Source organism: Tachyglossus aculeatus, chromosome 5 (assembly GCF_015852505.1).
Source record: "Tachyglossus aculeatus isolate mTacAcu1 chromosome 5, mTacAcu1.pri, whole genome shotgun sequence".
In the NCBI taxonomy this organism is placed as follows: domain Eukaryota; kingdom Metazoa; phylum Chordata; class Mammalia; order Monotremata; family Tachyglossidae; genus Tachyglossus; species Tachyglossus aculeatus.
The window spans coordinates 16,329,980-16,352,800 of NC_052070.1; the positions used below are offsets into that span (position 1 = coordinate 16,329,980).

General features: G+C 43.1%; 1 protein-coding gene and 1 non-coding gene across 2 annotated transcripts in view; one reads left to right on the top strand and one right to left on the bottom strand.

The window, feature by feature from the left end:
• Window positions 1-22,821, top strand: part of ARHGAP28 (Rho GTPase activating protein 28) — a 167,736-nt gene that overhangs the window by 100,493 nt on the left and 44,422 nt on the right. Inside the window, exons 4-8 of the mRNA XM_038747531.1 lie at window positions 7,954-8,041; window positions 13,684-13,841; window positions 15,065-15,230; window positions 15,344-15,435; window positions 19,401-19,478. Coding sequence (XP_038603459.1) covers window positions 7,954-8,041; window positions 13,684-13,841; window positions 15,065-15,230; window positions 15,344-15,435; window positions 19,401-19,478 — 582 coding nt within the window. The remainder of the gene's footprint in view (window positions 1-7,953; window positions 8,042-13,683; window positions 13,842-15,064; window positions 15,231-15,343; window positions 15,436-19,400; window positions 19,479-22,821) is intronic.
• On the bottom strand, window positions 19,219-19,356 carry LOC119929104. The gene has a single exon (XR_005451244.1). It is a non-coding gene; the product is annotated as a small nucleolar RNA SNORA7 (small nucleolar RNA).

Genomic DNA, 22,821 nt, shown 5'->3' on the forward strand with positions numbered 1-22,821 from the left:
TAAGGATTTGAAGGGGGGGGGAGAGTAATTGTCAGGCGGATTTGAGGAGGGAGGGCATTCCAGGCCAGAGGTAGGACGTGGGCCAGGGGTCAGCGGCGGGACGGGTGAGATCAAGACACAGTGAGGAGGTTAATGCCTGATGAGTGGAGTGTGCAGGCTGGGATGTAGAAGGAGGGAAAGGGAGGTGAGGTAGAAGGGGGTGAGGTGATGGAGAGCTTTAAAGTCAATAGTGAGTTTTTGTTTGATATGGAGGTGGATAGGCAACCACTGGAGATTTTAGGAGGGGGGTGTGACATTCATTCATTCAGTCATATTTATTGAGTGCTTACTGTGTGCAGAGCACTGTACTAAGCACTTGGGAAGTACAAGTTGGCAACATATAGAGACGGTCCCTACCCAACAATGGGCTCACAGTCAGACATGCCCTGAGCATTTCTGTAGAAAGATAATCCATACTCTTTCCACAGTGCCTTGCTGTTTCTCCAGTGCAACTGTTCTAACAGGAACCCAGCAGTGGTTGAGAATGAATCATTTCGCCTCTCACCACTGGAAATGCTTGAATTCCCAGGGACTTTTTTGCAACTGAACAGATTGTACAGATTTATTACTCTATTTGTTTTACTTGTACATATATACTGTTCTATTTATTTTGTTAATGATGTGCATATAGCTATAATTCTATTTGTTCTGACGATTTTGACACCTGTCTACATGTTTTGTTTTCTTGTCTGTCTCCTCTTTCCAGACTGTAAATCCAATGTTGGGTAGGGACCGTCTCTATATGTTGCCAACTTGTACTTCCCAACCACTTAGTACAGTGCTCTGCACACAGTATGCACTCAATAAATACGATTGACTGAATGAATGAATGACCTGAACTCCTTTTGCAAGGGAAACAGTGTGGCTTAGCGGATGAAGCACGGGCCTGTGAGCCAGAGGACTTGAGTTCCAATCCCTGCTCTTCTGCTTGCCTGTTGTATTACTATGGGCAAGTCATTTAACTTCTCTGTGCCTCAGTTTTACTAATTGTAAAATGGAGACTCAATACCTGTTCTCCCTTCTACTTTGCTGTGAACCCCATAGGTTTCAGGGACTCTATCCAGCCTAATTTGTTCACTCAACCATATTTATTGAGCTCTTAATGTGTACAGAGCACTGTACTAAGCACTTGGGAAAGTACAATAAAGCAATAAAGAGAGACAATCCCTGCCCACAGTGAGCTCACACTCTAGAAGGGGGGAACTTGCATATGATTAACTTGCAGGTACCCCATGGTTAGAATAGTGCTTGACGTATAGTAAGGTTTACAAATATTACTAAAAAAAGGCAGAACCTTCTTAAATATGCTTTGGATTTCACATTTATCCCCACATGGTAAAGTAGAAGCAGCATGGCATAGTGGATAGAGCACGGGCCTGTGAGTCAGATGATCATGGGTTTTAATCCTGTCTCTGCCGTTTGCCTGCTGTGTGACCTTGGGCAAGTCACTTAACTTCTCAGGGCCTCAGTTACCTCATCTGTAAAATGGGGATTAAGACTATGAGCCTCATGTGGGACATGGACTGTGTCCAACCTGATTAGGTTGTATATACCCCAGTGCTTAGAAAAGAGGTTGACACATAGTAAGCACTTAACGAATACCATCATCATCATCAAATTGAGTTTGATGATGATGATTTCACTGTGATACATCCTTTCTCCCTTTGAGCTTGGAGAGTCAACAAAACATTCTTCTGAAGGTCCAGTAGTAATTACAGGTCTTGTGATAAGACCTCATTTTCTTAGATAAACAGAGTAGCAGATGATCTGTACAAGCTGGTATGAGGTTGACATCCTGTTATTTAATGCGTCCCTTGTGGTTAGAAGAAGCTAATGGAACATTTTACTGCCAACTCTCCATTCCTCCATAAAAGATGGCCTTTAGTGACCAAAGAAATCACACTCTAACCTAGTGTGAGCCTGAAAAGTGCATCTTCCTGCAAAACTATAGAAAAGTCGCAAGTACTTCCACACTCTCACAACGCTTTGGATTTCTGAAAGTTTTATTGGTGCCTGTGGATAACTGAGTTGTACCATTATGCTTCTGTACTTCCTCAATCCACTTTCTGGCTAGTGAAAAATGCAGCTATTTAGCTTCGAGGCATTTTCAAACTGCATCCAGAATTTTCAAATTCATCCCCAAAATGGTGGATGTGGCACTCTGCTGAATTCTCTAGAAAGGGAGTTTTTCTGACGAGGAGGAATCCCAGAAAGGCTGAAATCTGGGGCTCCAAGCAGAATCTCAGGGCTGTGGTTGAAATTTAGCTCTATCAAATGGGGTCCAAACACACATGCAGGAAGGTGGTTGTGGGTGCCGGCAGCGGGTAGGGAGATAGAGCAGGAAGCAAGGCCACTCTTCTGAGGTTCGATACACATTCTGTAGTTGCAGCAGCATGGCCTAATGGCAAGAGCACGGGCTTGGAAGTCAGAGGACGTGTGTTCTAATCCTGGCTCTGCACTTGTCTGCTGTGTGACCTTGGGCAAGTCACTTATCTTCTGTGTCTCAGTTACCTCAGTTGTAAAATGGGGATTAAGGCTGTGAGCTCCAAGTGAGACAACCTGATTACCTTGTATCTACTCCAGCACTTAGACCAGTGCTTGGCATATAGTAAGCGCTTAAAAAATACTATACTTATTATTATTATCATTATGGTTACTCCGGTTGATCCTCTAGAGTAGCCACAATCCTGCCCTCAACCCTGTTTCCTTTGATCTTAGTTGTCTCAAAATGTTGGCAGGAACATTCATTCATTCATTCACTCAATAGTATTTATTGAATGTTTCCTGTTTTAATCTTATCAGCACTTAGAACAGTGCTTTGCACATAGTAAGCACTTTAAAAATGCCATCATCATTATTATTATTATTATTACTGTGTGCACCGCACTGTTCTAAGCGCTTGAGAAAGTACAATACAGCAATAGAGAGAGAAAATCCCTGCCCACCACAAGCTAACAGTCTAGAAAGAGGGAGATAGACATCAATACAAGTAAACAGACATCGATATAAATAAACAAAATGACATACATACACATAAATGCCGCGGGGCTGGGAGAGTAGGGAAGAGCAAAGGGAGCAAGTAACACAGGCCAGCACGTAGCCTGCCCCTCTGTGGCCTGGCTATGGCCAGATTGGGTCTAGTAACCATTGCTACCATCTGGGAGTTTAGATTAATAAAAGAGGGATCATACTGAAGTAGGAAAATATAGAAATGTCCATACCTAAAATATACAACCTTCACAGAGAAGCAGCATGGCCTAGTGGCTAAAGTGAGGACCTGGGAATCTGAAGAACCAGGGTTCTAATCCCAGTTCAGCTCTGTGACTCAGTTACCTCATCTGTAAAATGGGGACTAAGAATGTGCCAATATGTGGGACAGGGGTTGTGTCTAACCTGATTGCCTTATATCTAGCCCAGGGCTTAGAACAGTCCTTCATACATAGTGCTTAACAAGTACCATCATTCTAATTATGGCAACCGACTAATATTAGGAATTGTGGCTCAGTGGAAAGAACACAGGCTTGGGAGTCAGAAGTCATGGGTTCTAATCCTGCTCTGCCACTTATCAGCTGTGCGATTTTGGGCAAGCCACTTAACTTCTTTGTGCCTCAATTACCTCATCTGTAAAATGGGGATTAAGACTGTGAGCCCCATGTGGGACAACCTTATTATCTTGTATCCACCCTAGCAGTTTGAACAGTGCTTGGCACATAGTAAGTGCTTAACAAATACCATCATTATTATTATTCTGTTGAACCAGCAAAGTCACTGAATTTTGTGTTAGGGAGCAAAGAGAGGGGCAAAGAGATAGTGGGTTTGGGTGGATTGAACTCAGATAAATCACTACTAGCTCTCATCATGGCTTAGTGGATAGAGTATGGGCCTGAGAGTCAGAAGGTCACGGGTTCTAATCTGGACTTAACCACTTGTCTGCTGTGTAACCTTGGACAAGTCACTTCACTTCTCTATGCCTCAGTAACCTCATCTGTAAAATGGGGATTGAAACTGTGAGCCCCACGTGGCACGGGGACTGTGTACAACCCAATTTGCTTGTACCCACTCCAGTGGTTAGTACAGTGCCTGGCACATAACAAGTGCTTAACAAATACCATTGCTATTATCATTATTATTATTATCATCAGATATCTATGACAATCTGTATCCCTCTCTTATCCTTCCACATCGTGGCTCAGTGGAAAGAGCACAGACTTGGGAATCAGAGGTCATGGGTTCTAATCCCAGCTCCACTGCTTGTCAGCTGTGTGATTTTGGGCAAGTCACTTCACTTCTCTGTGCCTCAGTTACCTCATCTGTAATATGGGAATTATGATTGTGAGCCCCAAGTGGGACAACCTGATCACCTTGTATCCCCCCAGTGCTCAGAACAGTGCCTGGCACGTAGCAAGCTCTTCACAAATACCATTATTATTATTATTATTATTATTATTATTGGGCTTATATCCGGCTGCCAAGGTATTTCTCTTCGCTTCTTGTTATGATCAGTTCTTGCCATTTTGAGAATGATTGATTTTTCCCTTTTTTCTCATCACACTCAAACTTCCTATCTTCCACCACCCACCTGAAGCCAAGAGGTTCACCCATCGCCATGTTAAAAAGAGGTGGTGGACAGGTTGAGGGTACACAGTCACAGATTGGGCACTAGGGCTTTAAGTTTTAATTCGGGCTCCTTCACTGATCTATAAAATGCTGACTTGAAAGTCGAGCCCCTTGACTGCTCCTCAGATTTACAATCTATAAAATGGGGAAGGTAATGCAAACATAACCTAGGACAGTGGTGTGAAGAATTAATCGAAGTGATGGCGAGCCACTTCTCAAATTATACTACCTCCTAAACCAAGCCACTGATTCTGATGCTTGCAAGTTCACCGAGAGGAGTTAATGTCTCAGGGCACGAATGATCCTTCCCATTATTATGATGATTATATTTAAATACAGTGTAGGCCTGGTCCTCCGAGGCACTGCCAGAGGAGAGAGGGAAAGCCAGAAAAATGCAATCCAAGCTAAGTGTCTTCTCCTAACAAAGAGGATAAAGAGGGTTAAATGTCAAGCTCTGCTCAAGGAGAAATTATATTTTCAAAGAGTGACTCCTAGCTAAGAAATCTAACTTTACCTAATTGCTGGAAGAAGAGAATTAGGAAATTAGCATTTCAGTTGCATTCATACTTACTCTACAAAGAAAAAATACCTTTTTTTTCTCCATTAAGAGCTATCCTTTCTCATTTTCTGTCCTTTTAGTTGGCTTTTTTGTCAGCATGTAGAAAACCACTGATTCACCAAGGAGGAAAATTGTTTTTGTTTGGTTTGTTTGTTCTCCCTGGCAAAGGCATCTTTGTGAAACTATCTGTCCCCACCCTACTTCCACACTTGATATAGATTTATACACTATGCAGAAGTAAAAACTGTTTTCTGGATACCTTTTTATCTAGCTGGCTGTTTCCCTTTCATAACAACGCTCTGCTGTTAGCATCAGTTTTCTATTCCCCATCGACCATGGTGAAATATACCATTAAAATATCCTGGTACAAACATGACGTGCCAACTGAAGTCCAGGGCTAAAGGAAGAAAAAATTTATTTCAAGTGCCACTGGAAAGACTGAAATTCCATGTTAACCTTAATTCCTTTGAAACGAGTGTCTTTGGTGGCACAGGGTAAAGCGTTTCCTTGAGAGGATCGTGCTGGCTATGGAGAAACACTGACTTCTATATCCATATGCAACACTAGCTTGCCTCTGGTCTCTCCATACATCAAACCAATAGCAGTCAACTTTTCATTTCTTCCATCCTTAGACACAGTGAAAGCTGCTAAGTTTTCACTGAAATGCCTTTCCTTCCTGAGTCCTGTTTTTTTATTTTTCACTTAGTTGTTCGACAGTGGAGCCCAAAGGAACTGATACCTCCTAAGCTCATCTTTGTAGTAATATTCAGTTTTCCTTTTCTACAAGTCCCTAAATACAAGCTGCAAATAAACGCCAGTGATGGCTTCTGCGTTAACAATGTCTATTGCTCAGGAACTAGTCTCCTCACAGGATTCCACATGCTAATGCCTTTTATCCTATTGTTGCCCAATGAAAACTCCAGTGTTTCATGACGTATTAATGAGAATTATTTTCTCCTTCATTTGGATCAACCCTCTTCCAAGTAAAAAGCATATATCTTTAAATTAAAATAAAAACCACCATTATCTCCGGAATTTATGAAGTGCCACCTTGGCAATCCTTGACTGCGATTAACGTGGTGGGTTCCCAAAACTGAGTACTTTCAGATGTTGCATCAACAGGCTATAGGGCGTTATTGTCATTTAGTATTTCCAGTTATTGAATTTGGAGACTTCCATTCTCTGAGGACTCTTTTGGCCCACAACTTAAAGCCTGATTCCATTGAACATTCATGAATGTGGAGGAGGAGAATGCTGTGAATAGGCTGTGAAAATGTTGGGGCTCTCCTCGTCCCCGGGGGTCGCAGCCCACCAGGGGCCTTTCTGCCACCAGTATAGCAGCCTCCCTGGCATCCCTCTGCTCCCCGAAGGGGCACATGGAAAGGAGGCCAGGAACTGGAGTGTTCAAACCATTGGTCTGTCCAAGAGGTTGAGTCATCCTGAGCGGCCCTCCAGAGGCCTTGAGTGGTCCAACCTCAAACAAAACATTTCCTAACTCTTAAACACTTCATCCCCTAACATGAACAGACTTACGTGCCTCGATCTCTTCTCTCACATCCTTGACCCCTTACTCACCATCCTCCTTCCTGCCTGGAACTCCCCGCCTCCTTCACATCAACTAACCACCACTCTCCCCATCTTCAAAGCACTACTAAATTCTTATATCCATCAGGAAGCCTTCCATGACTAACCTCTAAGCTCTGCACCCTGTTCTTCCCCCTTCTGCATCGTGTAAGCACTTGAACCCCCTAAAAACATGGTTTTCACCCCACTCCCAGCCCCATATCACTTCTGTCCATAATCTTATACTCTGCTACTTCCTTTATCTATAATTCATTTTAATGTCTGTCTTCCCCATTGGATTGCAAGCACCTCAAGGGCAGAAATCATGTCTATCTACTCTATTGGGCTCTCCCAAGTGCTTAGTACAGTAATCTATGTACAGTAAGCACTCAATAAGTACCACTGCTTGATTGTTTCAGCTTTTAAAAAAATATGCCTTGATATAAGATCACTGTAAGGGGAATCAAGGGAAAGGACAGCATCATTGTCAATTACCTAAAAGAGGTCGATGGGAGAGGACCAGGATGGTGGAGGCTGGGGCAGGGGGGTTATTTGTTAAGCACTTACTATGTGCCAGGTATTGTACTAAGCGCTGGGATGGATACAAGCAAATCGGGTTGGACACAGTCCCTATCCCACATAGGGCTCACAGTCTCAATCCCCATTTTACAGGTGAGGTAACTGAGGCACAGAGAAGTGAAGTGACTTGTCCAAGGTCACACAGCAGATGAGTGGAAGAGCTGGTATTAGAAACCAAGTCCTTCTGACTCCCAGGCCTGGGTTCTATTCACTAGGTCACACTGCTTCTCAGATGATGGAACTGAGGCACAGAGAGGTTAAATGACTTGACAATCCCTTGAGGTCTCCTTGAAAAATTGGGCAAATACCATAAGTCCAAATTTTAGTTTCATTTAAAGTTGCTTACTATACCACTGCATGCAGGAAAATGGCAGTACGATAGAAATGATGTATGAATTACATTCATTTTTTTCCAAGGACCAAATCACTATTTCAGTTAGTTGGAGACCTGGAAAATCTGACAAGGAAAGTTAGTGACTACAAAAATGCCTTGAATAATTTCTCATGCACTCAATGGACTGTACAGGATTGAAAAACTGGAGAGATTATTCATATCCATATCAGAATCTGACTCTATGTTCATCTTTCCTTCCTAGCCTACAATTGATACAGTACCAGTACCCCTAGTTTCCTCCAATGGTTTGCAGGGGCCAGGGAAGAAGCCTATTTGGAAAGCAGTGAACTGTGAGTAAACCAATATAAAACCTTCCTTTACTTTTCATTACATCATTGTCTGTTCTTATGTCTATACCTTTAAATTACATATTACAAGTTATATATTTATATCATTGCATATCTCCTCCTCTAGACTGTAAGCTCGTTGTGGGAGGGAACTTTACCAGCTCTGTAGTACTGTACAGTGCTTTGCACAAGTAAGCGCTCAATAAATGTGATTATTATTATTATTATTATTATTAATACTCTCTCAAATGCTTAGTACCACTGTACTCAGCACAAAGTGCTCAATAAATGCCATTGATGATGATGATGATGTTCTTATCTTGATTTGCACGATACCCACTTCATTTCTCAGGGCCTCAGTTACATCACCTGTAAAATGTGGATTGAGACTGTGAACCCCTTGTGGGACAGGGACTGTGTACAACCCAATTTGCTTGCATCCTTCCAGTGCTTAGTACACTGCCTAGCACACAGTAAGTGCTTAACGAATACCATAATTATTATCATTATTATTATTATTTCTATATGAGATAGATTTGACACAGACCCTTTTCCACAGGGGGCATTAAGCACTTACTGTGTGCAGAGCACTATTCCAAATGCTTGGTAAGTACAATTCAGCAATAAAGAGAGACAATCCCTGCCCTCAATGAGCTCACATTCTAGAGCAGGGGAGACAGACATCAATACAAGTAAACAGGCATTAATATAAATACTATTCATGCTGCCCTCACCAAAAAATCCATTCTCAGATCTATATGGAGAGGGAGTTCCTGCCCCTCCTGTTGCCCCCGGCCCATCCTTGTCCCTCCCCCTCTAGACTGTGAGCTCACTGTGGGCAGGAATAGACCTGTTTGCTGTTATATTGTACTCTCCCAAGCTCTTAGTATAGTGCTTTGCACATAGTAAGTGCTCAATATATATGACTGACTGAATGAATGAATGCTCCTGCTCCCATCCCTGCCTGCTGACCCCCTAGGGGCCCATCCAGAGCCCACTTTAGTTCCAACAGAAGGAGCAGGGCAAGGGGATTTAGTAAGCCAGGGCTTGTCCTACCTGCTAATGAGGAGGGACGTGAGGGACAGGCTAGATGGGGGAGATGAGGAAGAGTGAGAACTAGACGCAGACCTGTTGTTTTCTCTCACTTCCTCCTCTGCAGCAGCCTCCTCCATGGTTGCCGCCTTTAACTTTTTGCTCCTGGATTGGAGCCTGGGGGAGCCCTAGGCACAACCGTGGGACTCACCCTCTGCCCTGCCCCTATCCTGCCCAGCATTTAGCCCGTCCGAGGCTGCCATGACTGCCCACCAGTGCCTGGGTTTGGCATAGAGGCTGATCCTGGCTCTACATACATCTCCAGTGAGCAATGAGCAGGATCCTTCCTTTCCTGACTCAGCTGGTGCCTCTGCTGCTCTCTTCGGAAGGCTGGCATGTTGGGGGAACATAGAGGAGAGACGTTCTATCACCTCATCCCCTCACACCTCACCTTGCTATTGTCTTACTACAACCCAGCCAGCATACATCAATCCTTTAATGCTAAACTTCTCACTGTATCTCCATCTCATCTATCTTGCTGCCGACCTCTCACCCGTGCCCTCCCTCCTCATATCTGACTGATAATTACTCTCCCCTGCTTCAAAGCCTATTTGAAGACACAACTCCTCCAAGTGGGCTTCCCTAAGCCCTCTTTTCCTTTTCTTCTACTTCCTTCCATGTTGCACCAACCTGCTCATCCCCCTTCCCTGCCCCACAGAACTTATGTACATATCTGTAATTAATTTATATTAATGTTTACCTCCTCTTCTAAACTGTACCCTCATTATTGGCAGGGAATGTGTCTGTTATATTTTTACATTGTACTCTCCCAAACTCTTAGTACACTGCTTTGCACATAGTGCGAACTCAATAAATACAACTGACTGACACGGGGAGAGACATTCTTAAGCTCCTCCTACATCCAGTAAGGCATGGAGTTGTCATCTTGGCTCTCCTTCAGACCCTTTCCTGCTCAGAGGAACAGGATTGTCCAGCTACTTTCATTCCAATTTCCTGCCTAGCTCTTTACAGTAGAAGAAGCTAATGGCTTTGCCCTCATGGCCGAGTCTGAATTGGACTTTCCAAGCACTTAGTAGAGTGCTCTGCGCATAGTAAATGCTCAATAAATACCATTGAAAGAATGAATGAATGGAGGTGGGGTATCTGTGCTTAAAAACCTCAGTTGGTTGCAGGGAGAGACAGGCCTATCTCCAGAGCCACAGGTTCCTGACTTCTGGCTATGTGCCAGTAGCTAGAATGGGACCACAGGCCCAGCTTGTCCTGACTGCTCTCTGCTGGGATCAATAAGAGGTACTAGAGATGGCACAGCCCATTAGAAATCAATAGTACAGATTGAACGATTACCATATGCAGAGCCCTGTACTATGTGCTCGTGAAAGCACATTACAATAGAGTTGGTAGATACGGTCCCTGCCCACAAGGACCTTACACTCTACAGAAGGAGATTGCAGTTTTTAGGAATAGCTTACAGCCTATAGCAAAGTATGTGAAACTCAACAGTTCTAAACTCAACACTGCCTCTTGCCTGCTGTGTAACCTAGGGCAAGTCATTCTCTGTGACTCACTTTTCTCACCTTTAAAATGGACATAATCAATCAATCAATCAATCGTATTTATTGAGCACTTACTGTGTGCGGAGCATTGTACTAAGCGCTTGGAAAGTACAAGTTGGCAACATACAGAGACAGTCCCTACCCAACAGTGGGCTCACAGTCTAGAAGAGGGAGACAGAGAACAAAACCAAACATATTAACAAAATAAAATAAATAGAATAGATATGTACAAGTAAAATAAATAAATAGAGTAATAAATATGTACAAACATATATACATATATACAGGTGCTGTGGGGAAGGGAAGGAGGTAAGACGGGGAGATGGAGAGGGGGACATAAAATACCTGCTCTTCTAGACTGTGAGCCCGCTGTTGGGTAGGAACCATCTCTATATGTTGCCAACTTGTACTTCCCAAGCGTTTAGTACAGTGCTCTGCACACAGTAAGCGTTCAGTAAATATGATTGAATGAATTAATGAATTTTCTCCTTCTCCAATTAGACCACGAACCTCAAGTGCATAGGAATGTGCCCAGCCTGATTATCCTGAATCAACTCAAATGCTGGGCACATAGTAAGTGCCTAATAAATGCCATCATTATTGTTTTTATGCATAGCACTTATTTGGTGTCCTGTCATTATCATTATGTCCTGCCATGCTCTGAGAAGGTAACAGTCCAATATCCCAATAAAACTGTGGTACTTGTTAAGCACTTACTGTGCACTGGGCTAAGCATTGGGGTAGATATAATACAATCTGATCAGACACAGTCCCTGTCCCACATGGGCCCCATGATCTAAGAGGAAGGGAGAACAGGTATTTAATCCCCGTTTCATAGGTGAGGTAATTTAGGCACAGAGAAGTAAAGTGATTTGCCCAAGATTACACAGCAGGCAAATGGCAGGTCCAGAACTAGAACCCAGATTCTTTGACTACCAAGCCTGTGCCCTTTCCACATGGCCACCAGGGAACTGGTGGTTCAAACCATTCAAGCTGCAGTCCCATCTTCCAATACATCTGTACAGTCCTGAAAAAATGAGAGCCTTTCTTAATCATATATCTTACTCTTGATTTGATAGACAACTCTCATGGCTAAACTACAGTCATGTAACATATTAACAACTGTTGCTGAAATTGATACCAATCAGGAGATTCCAGTTATGTAACTATCAATCATAAACAACATCTCATAATTTTAATTCTCCCTACTCCTTACTGGATCATTTTTCTACAAAAACATTCAGTCTATGTTTCATCGCTGCTCAAGAACTTCCAGAGGTTGCCCATTCACCTCCAAATCAAACAGAAACTCCTTACCATAGGCTTTCAAGCACTCAATCACCTTCCCCCTTCTACCTAACTCACTGCTTTCCTATATAATCATAATGATAATTATGGTATGTGTTAAGTGCTATGTGCCAAGAACTTTTCTAAGCACTGGGGTAGATACAAGGTAATCAGGTTGTCCCATGTGGGGCTCACGGTCTTAATCCCTATTTTACAGATAAGGTAACTGAGAGGTTAAATGACTTGCCCAAGGTCACACAGCAGACAAGTGGTGGAGTCAGGATTAGAACTCACGAGCTCTGACTCCCAAGCCCATACTCTTTCCACTAAGCCATGCTACTTCTCTTATCCCAGCAGCATACTCAGTTCCTCTATTGGTAACCTGCTCACTATACCTCGATCTCCTCTATCTCACTGCCAACCTCTCACCATGTCCTGCCTCTGGCCTGGAATGCCCTCCCTTTTCATATCCAAGAGATGATCACTTTCCCCACCTTCAAAGCCTTATGTAAGGCACACTGCCTTCAAGAGGCCTTCCTTGACTAGGCTTTCATTTCTTCTTTTCCCAGTGGATTCTCATTTCCTCTTTTCCTACTCTCTTCTGTGTCACCCTTGAACTTGGATTTACACCCTTTTCTCACCCCTCTCTCAGCCCTACTGCACCTATATACATACCTGTAGTGCATTTGTTTATATAAATGCCTAGTTCCTCCTCTAGACTGCAGTTTCGTTGAGGGCAGGGGATGTGTCTACAAACCCTGCTTTATTTTATTCGCCCAAGTATCTGGTACAGTGTTATGCACATAGCAAGAGATCAATAAATATGACTGATTGATTGTTTCTGTACTAAGCCACAGATCTGGCTCCGAACTTCTTAAGGACCTCAATAAAGGTGACCAGGTAGAAAGAATGAGGTCACACTCACTGATTATAAGCAGCTCTTGAAGCTTGATTCAGTAGTTGAGATGGGGCTATGGGTTATCCATGTACATTTGTTAGTAGCAGTTCTTATAATAGATGTGGTAGTAGCATTTATTGAGCAACTCATCGGTGAACTGAACTGTACTAGGCACTTGAGAAGTACACAATAATGAAAGGAGACATTCCCTCTCAGCAAGGAGCTTTCACTTTGACATAGGAGACCAACATTCAGTTATCCTTTAATAAGAAAATTCATTTGATCATCTGTCTAATGTACATAGAGGAAAAATTTGAAAATGAGGATTTTATTACCTGATATTCACCCCTCCCTCAGTCCAGGGACACTTATTTACACATCCATAATTGATTTCAATGTCTGTCTCCCCTTCTAGACTGTAAGCCCCTTGTGGGCAGTGAACATGTCTCTCAACTCTAGTGCACTGTACTCTCTCAAGCACTTAGTACAGTGCTCTGCACATAATAAGCATTCAATAAATACCATCGATTTTATCTGTAACCAATCTCTTCCCTGAAGTTACCTAACTTATAGTGGCTTCAATGGAAGATAATCACAGAAATAGACTTGCAAATGGAAATAGGGTTTTTATTCATGTAATAGTGAATTGATCTAATTCCTTCTGAAAGCTTGGCATCGTTAATTTATTGCTGATGAAGTGAATCGTTTCAGCCCAAACCTATGATCTTTCATATTTATCTGGGAGATCTAGGGAGGTCTTATTTCTTGTAGGTCTCTACGCTGTGGTGTGGTAAACATAACATCCAAGATATTGTGTATTGTGTACTGATATCTTTGATTTATGTTGTTGTCAGCCAATAGTTGTCTTGACTTTGGGCTAGAAAAGGACACCCCGTCAATAGCCGAAGAACTTTCGTTTGAGCTCTCTTTCTCAGAATGCATCACAGAAGTTCCTAAGGAAAAAGAAAGTCAGAAAATCCAGAAGTTTAAAAAAGAAGATTCTTCTTTAACTGTAAGTCAGAACTGGAGAATTCTCCAAAAGGAAAGGGAAAGGAAGAATGAGAGAGAGAGAGAGAGAGAGAGAGAGAGAGAGGCAGAGAGAGAGAAAGAGTGGCAGAGAGAGAGAACCAGAGAAAGACGATGAAAGTGAGAAATAGAATGAGAGAGAGAGAAGGGGGAAGGAGTGTGTGAAAAAGAGGGGGAAAGAGTGACAGGGAGGAGACAGAGACAGAGAAAGTCAAAGAAAGAAATGGAAAGAGATTGTGCACGACAGAGAGAGTGTGAATGAGAAAAACAGAGAAGGGAGACAGAATGGCAGAGAGTCAGAGAGAGGTTGAAATAGACACAGAGAATGAGAGAGAGAAGGAAGAGAGAAAGAGGCAGTGTTTGTGAAAAAGAGAGGGAGAAAGGAGAATGAATGTGAAAAGAGTGTGAAAGAGAGCGAGACAGAGAGAGAAAGGAAGAGATAAATGTGGAGCAGTTGAGGAAGACAGAGACAGAGTGAGGACAGAGAGGAGAGTGAGAGAGAGAGAAAGAGACTGAGAGAGAAGCAGAAGAAATGGGTTTAAAAGCTCCTCTTTTTGAAAAGAACGATTTTGCATGGACTCAGTTTCAAACTCTATCAGAGAGAAAATGAACGTAAATCCCTTTCTAAGTAAGTCACCAGTAAGGAACCCGGTAAGTCACCAAGTTACCCAGTCAAATCTCCATTCACCCAATCCCTTCCCTCAAGCCTTGGAACTGGCCTCTTTTTGAAAATAGTCAGGAAGGAAATGTGTGACACAAAAAAGAACAGGCTAAGGGGTTATGGAGGCCTTTCCTGGTCTAACCATAAATTCGGCCCTGACTGGAAACTCCCAGGTCTTATCAGAAACCTGGAATGAGCAAATGGGGAAATCCAGCTCAGACAACTGTGAAGGCAAAAGCCATGGCCACTGTCACCCCTATAGAGAGGGCTCCAATCACCGTGGTCTTCAGTTCATCTTTATTGTTTCCCCATTCACCAACTGCAGTACCGATCTGCCAAAACCTCAGAGAATTTGGGGCCATTTCTCTGAGGGCCAGGACTAATTGGAGACTTCACGGGCTTGTTGTCTGTCCAAAATACAGTGTAGTTCAGGCTTTGGTTAAAAAATACACTACACTTGGATACTACAGCAACAGCCAAAGTGGGTCATAGATTAAGGGTCTCTCCTCCTTCCTAAAGTGGCTGAGGCCCTCAATTTATACCTGCAGAAATTTATTGTTCGGAAAAGCAGATTTGGATTGAGCGAAGTGGAGGATCTGTCAGTCGAAGACTTGAAGAAGATCCGCTATCTCTCTCTCATTGAACTGACCGCCTTCTATGATGCCCTGGGGATCGAACTAAAGAGGAACCGGATTGAGAAAGTGAAAGGACGCGGTAAGCGGAGATGCTGAACTCCTCCTGTTCTGAAACTCTGGTTAAAAAATAAAGATGTTACTCTTCTAGTTCTTTCCCTTTCTCGCTTTCATTTTTTTGTTTTTTTTCTTAAGAGAATGGTCTTTTTGGAGTGCCGCTTACAGTCCTGCTGGAAAATGATCAGAAGAAGGCACCTGGAACAAAAGTTCCTCTTATCTTTCAAAAAGTAAGTTGAATCATAATTAAGGCAAACCACAAGTCTCAAATTTTGACATATTAACCAAAACCGTATTTACTGAATTCCTGTTTCCCCAAAATTTAAGGCAACACTAAAAGAATTCATAGAATTATTGTAATTGTTCCTACATTTATTACACTTGCCAACATTAAATCCCCAGAACACTTCCAGCTAGCTACACAGGACAGTTTTCAACCTAGTTACATGATATTTCCATGAGCATGGCCTAGCAGATACAGCACGGGCCCGGGAATCAGAAGGACCTGGATTCCAGTCCAGGCTCTGACACTTGTCTGCTGTGTGACCTTGGGAATGTCCACTTCACTTCTCTGTGCCTCAGTTACCCCATCTGTTAAATGAAGATTAAGAATGTGAGCCTCACGTGGGACAGGGACTGTGTCCAACCTGATTACCCGGTATCTACCCCAGTGCTTAGAATGGTGCCGAGCACATTGTAAGTGCTTTACAAATACCATGAAAAAACCTTGTCATTCTAATAATATTGATGTGTTCACTATGTGCTAAGCCCTGGGATAGATAGCCAGTAATGAGATTGGACATAGTTTCTGTCCCACTCAGGACACACAGTCTAAGAAGAAGGGAAATACCAGAGATACAGGTATTTCATTCCCATTTTAAAGATGAGAAAACTGAGGCACAGAAACGTTAAGTGACTTCTCCTAGATCACAGAGAGGGCAAGGGGAAAAGACAAGACTAGAATCCAGCTACCCTGGCTCCCAATCCCATGCTCATTCCACTGGGCTAAGATGGTAAACTCAAGATGGTACTTGATGGTACTCAAGATGGTAAGCTCATTGTGGGCAGGGAATATGTCTTCCAATGCTGTTATATTGTACTCTTCCACACTCTTAGGACTGTGCTCTGCACAGAGTAAGTGCTCAATAAATATGATTGGCTGATTGACTGATACTACTTCCATCAATCCTGTCAGAGCTAATCAGAAATGCAGACACAGAAGTGGGTTTCCTCAGTAATTTTTCAGACCAAAGATGATACTGTATCATTGTCCAGTCTAATTAGTTCTGTAACTCTTGTTTCTATATGTTACATTTGTTCATTTATTTGCTATCTTTCTATAAGTTTCTTGTGCACTGGGAAACCTAGATAAACACTTGCTCTAAGTCAGTTTTTTCCTATCTTCTTTTGTGACATTTGTCAGGGAGGAAGCATTTTCCTAGAAAGTTGTATTTTTCAGCTTTTATATCACACAAATTGAAATGTCAGCAGAGCTGTCCTTTCAAAGATAAACAGCAGCTTTGATTTCTGAATAGAGATTCTAAAGGCAAGAGGAGGTCGTTTCCTGAGCATGACTTTACAATGACATCCAATGGCCTAGCTAAACTTTCAATCCTGGTAAACCTCTTCCTGAGATCCTGATCTTAAATGATCCATTAAATCCCTTGGAGATGGAAATACTGTGTGTTCAATTAGAAGGTACCAAACTCCTGTAGGACATCCTTCTTCTCTACATCCTATCCCCATTTCTTATCTGCCAATTCCCTGCCTTTTCTTTTCATTTTGGGCACCTAATGGAGGTTTTGAACATGGCGGTGGTGGTGATAATAATCATTGTGGTATTTGCTAAGCACTTATTATGTATCAAGCATTGTACTAAGCGCTGAGGTAGATACAATATAATCAGGTCCCACATGGAACTCATAGTCTAAATAAGAGAGAGAACATGTATTGAATCCCCATTTTATAGATGAGGGAATTGAGGCACAGAGAAGTGAAGTGACTTGTGCAAGGTCACACAGCCAGTAAGTGGAGGAGCTGGAATTAGAACCCACATTCTCTGACACTCAGAAACAAGCTGTTTTCACTAGGCCACACAAGATTTCCTTCCAAGCAACCATCCAGGGATCAGAAAGCAGAACTGTAATCTGGCTTCTCTCTGTGAAAGCAGAGTTGAGGAAATTTAATAAAACTTCAGGCTTGGTAGAACACTTATAGATGGCTGAGTCATACTTTCTGCTTTCTCTTCCACTCTGCATTGCTCGCAGCTTTAGGTTTCCACATCTTTTTATGTGCCCTCCTGCTGGGATTCAGCTGCCAGAAACAGCTACAAAGCGGGTGGTGTGACTTGTGTCCTGCATAAAACCCTTCACAGTAGTCTTTTACCTTCATCCAAACAGTACAACCTTTTCATTGTTCTTCCTCCTCCAAAGTAGACTAAAAGTAGCATTACCTAGTGGAAAGAGCACGGTCTGAGAGTCAGACGAGCTGGGTTCTAATCCTAGCTCTGCCATTTACCTGCTGTGTGAACTTTGGTCAAGTCACTATGGTTCTCTATGCCTCTGTTTCCTCATCTAGAAAATGGGGGTTCAATACCTGTTCTGTTCACCCCATAAGTGACAAGGACTGTGTCTGGCCTGATAAACTTGGATCTACCTCGGTGCTTAATACAGTGTTGAACACAAAGTAAGCACTTACCAACTACCACCATCGTTATGCATGAGAAGCAGCGTGGCTCAGTGGAAAGAGCCCAGGCTTGGGAGGCAGAGGTCATGGGTTATAATCCTGTCTCTGCCACTTGTCAGCTGTGTGACTTTGGGCAAGTCATTTCACTTCTCTGAGCCTCTGTTCCCTCATCTTTAAAATGGGGATGAAGACTGTGAGCCCCACGTGGGACAACCTGATCACCTTGTATCCCCCCAGTGCTTAGAACAGTGCTTGGCATATAGTAAGCACTTAACAAATACCATTATTATTATTATTATTATTATTATTATTATTATTATTATCATCGTTATTCTTAGACTGTAAGGGCTTTCGAAGTGACACTTGTGAAGTGGGATTCATGTGGACCAAAGTCACTGTCCCACAACGAATGAAATGCACTGCTTCTGAAATATCTGATCAGGGTTTTCAGATGATAACTGAAGTATGCAAGAGAAAATAGAAATTACTTGGCTAGCGAATTTGTGTAATGGTAAGTGGCCAAAAATCAGCATTACCATCATTATCATCATTATCACCATCACCCCCCCGTTGGTAGGAACACAATGCACTGAGTGTTTCCAATGTGCAGATCCCTCATGTCAATATCTGGGGGACAAGCAGGAGAGAAATAAGATGGAGAATCCGGCCCTTGGAGGGGGGATGATAATAATGATTATTGTATTTGTTAAGCGCTTACTATGTGCCAAGCACTGTTCTAAGCGCTGCGGTAGATACAGGGTAATCAGGGTGTCCCATGTGGGGATCACATTTATAATCCCCATTTTACAGATGAGGTAACTGAGGCACAGAGAAGTTAAGTGACTTGCCCAAAGTCTCACAGCTGAAAAGTGGTGGAGCTGAGATTAGAACCCACAACATCTGACTAGCAAGCCTGTGCTCTTTCCACTAAGCCACGCTGCTTCTCCGACATGCATGGCCACCCCCCGCAAACTTTGGGTATCCCTCGGGTCCTGGCAGAGAAACCAGGCTCCGGGACTCAGACCCTAAGTATCCAGGGTTTTTATTTATAATGCATTTATAGGCACCCAGAGACCTGGAAAGTAGAATTTTACCAAATCATTTTCTGTTGTCCTATGCTGTCTAGTCATCTCCGACCCATAGAGACACCGTGGACACATCTCTCCCAGAATGCCCCACCTCCATCACTGTTGTCCTGGTAGTGTATCCATAGTTTTCTTGGTAAAAATACAGAAGTGGTTTACCACTGCCTCCTTCCGGGCAGTCAACTTGAGTCTCTACCATAAACTCCCTCCCGTGCTGCTGCTGCCCAGCACAGGTGAGTTTGAACTTGTAGCAGTTTGCCTTCCACTCGCTAGCCACTGGCCAAGCTAGGAATGGAATGGATATGCCTCTGCTTGACTCTCCCTCCCATAGTTGAGACTGGTAGCATACTGGAAACTCTCCAGGTGCGACCCTGAGAGGGGAATTGTTTTCTAGCTGTTGAAAATATCCTTGATTGCCATTTCAGCTCTTACAGAAGCTTGAGGAAACAGGGTTGGAAACTGAAGGAATTCTTCGAGTCCCAGGATCTGCCTCCAGAGTCAAGGTAATCTGCATGCCCTTTCCCTATGCACACTGGAAGCAAAATCTCTGAGCTAAGCAAAATCCACAGTTAGAACATGAAGCAGTATGGCCAGGTGGAAAGAGTATGGGCCTGGGAGTGAGAAGATCTGGATTCTAATCTCAGCTCCGCCACTTGCCTTCTATGTGACCTTGGGTAAATCACTTAACTTCTCTGGGCTTCAGTTTCCTCATCTGTAAAATGGGAATTAAGACTGTGAATCCCACATGGAAGCAGTGTGGCTTAGTGGCAAGAGCACGGGCTTGGGAGTCAGAGGGCACAGGTTCTAATGCTGGCTCCACCATTTGTCTGCTGTGTGACAAGTGGCAAGCCACTTAACTTCTCGGTGCCTCAGTTACCTCATCTGTAAAAAGGGGATTAAGACTGTGAGCTCCACGTAGGACAACCTGATTACTTTGTATCTACCCCAGTGCTTAGAACAGTGCTTGGCACATATTAAGTGCTTAACAAATATCATTATTATTATTTTGTATAGCTAACCTAATTAGCTTGTATCTAACCTAGCACTTAGTACAGTGTCTGGCATATAGGAAGTGCATAACCAATGCCATTAAAAAAAAAAAAGAGAACCTCTCCTGACATCCAGTCCTTTGCTCTTTACACCAGGGCCCATTCTGGAGTTGGCTGCTTCCTCAGTGAACACTCCGTGCAATGAGGGGAAACACACGGGTTAATTATGTTGTTGCTCAATGGCAAAACTCCCTGGGAATTTTGGTGTCCAGGCTGGAACCATGAGCAGATTTGGGCTATCTCTTGGATCTGACTAAGCACATTTTGGTGGCTGCAACTTCCTGGACTGGGGTATAAAGGAGAGGCCTAGGGTCATGGTATGTTTAGGGGCTGAATAAGATATTATTTTCATGCTGCATGTCCTTATTTACTTAAATGCATCATACCTTTATGAGTAGATTTATAGTACATGCCTCCAGCCTCTCCCCTCTACAATCCATAGTTGACTTTACTGCTCAGATAATATTTTCTTAAACATTGTCCTGTGCACATCTCTCCTCTCCTCAGCAACTTCCAACCGTTGCCCATCCGTCGCTGCATCAAGCCAGAAGTCCTGACCCCCGGCCCACATCATCCCCAAGGACTGGAATGCCCTCCCTCCCCACATCTGCCAAGCTAACTCTCTTCCTCCCTTCAAGGCCCTACTGAGAGCTCACCTCCTCCAGGAGGCCTTCCCAGATTGAGCCCCCTCCTTCGTCTCCCCCTCCTCTCCCTCTCCATCCCCTCCACCTTACCTCCTTCCTTTCCCCACAGCACCTGCATATATGTATATATGGTTGTACGCATTGATTACTCTATTTATTTTACTTGTACATATCTATTCTATTGATTTTATTTTGTTAATATGTTTTGTTTTGTTCTCTGTCTCCCGCTTCTAGACTGTGAGCCCACTATTGGGTAGGGACCATCTCTATATGTTGCCAACATGTACTTCCCAAGCACTTAGTACAGTGCTTTGCACACAGAAAGCGCTCAATAAATACGATTGATTTATTGATTGACTTCCGGATAAGTCAATCAATCCACTCTCTCTCTCTCCTACCTAGCCTTGCTCCTCTCCAACTGCAACCCAGTCAGCACTCTTCACTCCTCTAGTACCAACCTACTCACTCTACCTCGCTGTCATCTTTCTCATCATTAATATCTTGATCTTGCCCTTTCTCCTACTTGGAACTCCCTCCCACTTCATGTCCGATCGACCCCATGTTTGAATGCCAATTAAAATTGTATCGCATCCAGGAGGAGTTCCCTGTTTAATATCTCACTTCCCTTTGCTATTTCACTCCCTTGGGCACTTGAGTCCTTGTGCTCTAAGTACTTAGGTACTTACCCCACTCTTTCTCTTGCCAAGAACCTCTGTACAGATCTTTAAAATTTGCTGACTCTCCCCTATCTGTTCTTAATTTTAGTGTCTGTCTAGTTCCTTGAGGGAAGGGATCATGTCTTCTAACTCTATTGTGTTCTGTCAAGTTCTGAATACAGTGTTATGCATTGAACAAGTGTCCAATAGATACACTTTATTGACTTTCATTCATTCATTTAATTGCATTTATCGAGGAATTACTGTGTGCAGAGCATAGTACTAAGCACTTGGGAGAATACAATATAACAATAAACAGCCACATTTGCTGCCCATAATGAGCTTAAAGCCTAGAGGAGGAGACAGGCATTAATATAAATACTGACCAATTCATATGGATAGGTGGGGTTTATGTTGTTTCTGATAGTCTCTCTAGACTGTAAGCTCACTGTAGGCAGGAAACTAACTCTGTTGTACTCTCCCAAGCACTTAGTACAGTGCTCTGCACTCAGTAAGCACTCAATAAATACCAATATGCAATAATAGGCAAATTCTTTCAGCCAGCCTACACACATCTATGCCATCCCCGCGAAACTCCCCAAACTCTCTATCCATCGATGTCTACCACACTGGCCATTTTCCTTCAAGTCACTGTGGGTCTACAAATTTATCTTACCAAACAGGTCCTAAGACTCTCCGTTCCATTTCTGCTGATCATTCCCAGTCCTAAGCGGCAGGAATATCTCACTTCTCAGATCATCTTGCTTGGTTTTCTCACTCTTCCCCACCCCACCACTCTCTCTGATCCTCACAAACTGGACCTGGGAGTCAAGAGGACCCAGGTTCCAAGGATGGCACCACTACTTTTTTTTGTTTTGTTTTAATGGTATTTGTTAAGCACTTAGTACATGCCAGGCAGTGTATTAAACACTGTGGTTGATACAAGCTAATCAGTTTGGACCCAATCCAGGCCCAAGTAGGATTTACAGCAATCATTTCCATTGTACAGATGAGAGAACTCAGGCACAGAGGAGTGAACTGACTTGAGAAGCAGCATAGTGTAGTGGCTAAAGCATGGGCCTGGGAGCCAGAAGGTCATGGGTTCTAATTCCTGCTCCTCCACTTGTCTGTTGTGTGACCTTGGGCAAGTCACTTCAGTTCTATGGGCCTCAATTACCTCATCTGTAAAATGGGGATTAAGACTGTGAGCCCCATGTGGGACAGGGACTGTGTCCAACACGATTTGGTTGTATCCACTCGAGCACTTAATACAGTGCTTGACACATAGTAAGCACTTAACAATTACCACAATTATCATTATTATTGTTATTATTATTATTACTGCCCCCTATCACACACAACAGACATGTGGTAGACCAGAATGAGAACCCAGGTCCTTTTACACCCAGGTCCTTTTACACCCAGGCCCATGCTCTTTCCACTAAGCAATACTGCTTCTTCCTCCTACTATTCACCTGCTGTGTGATCTTGGGCAAG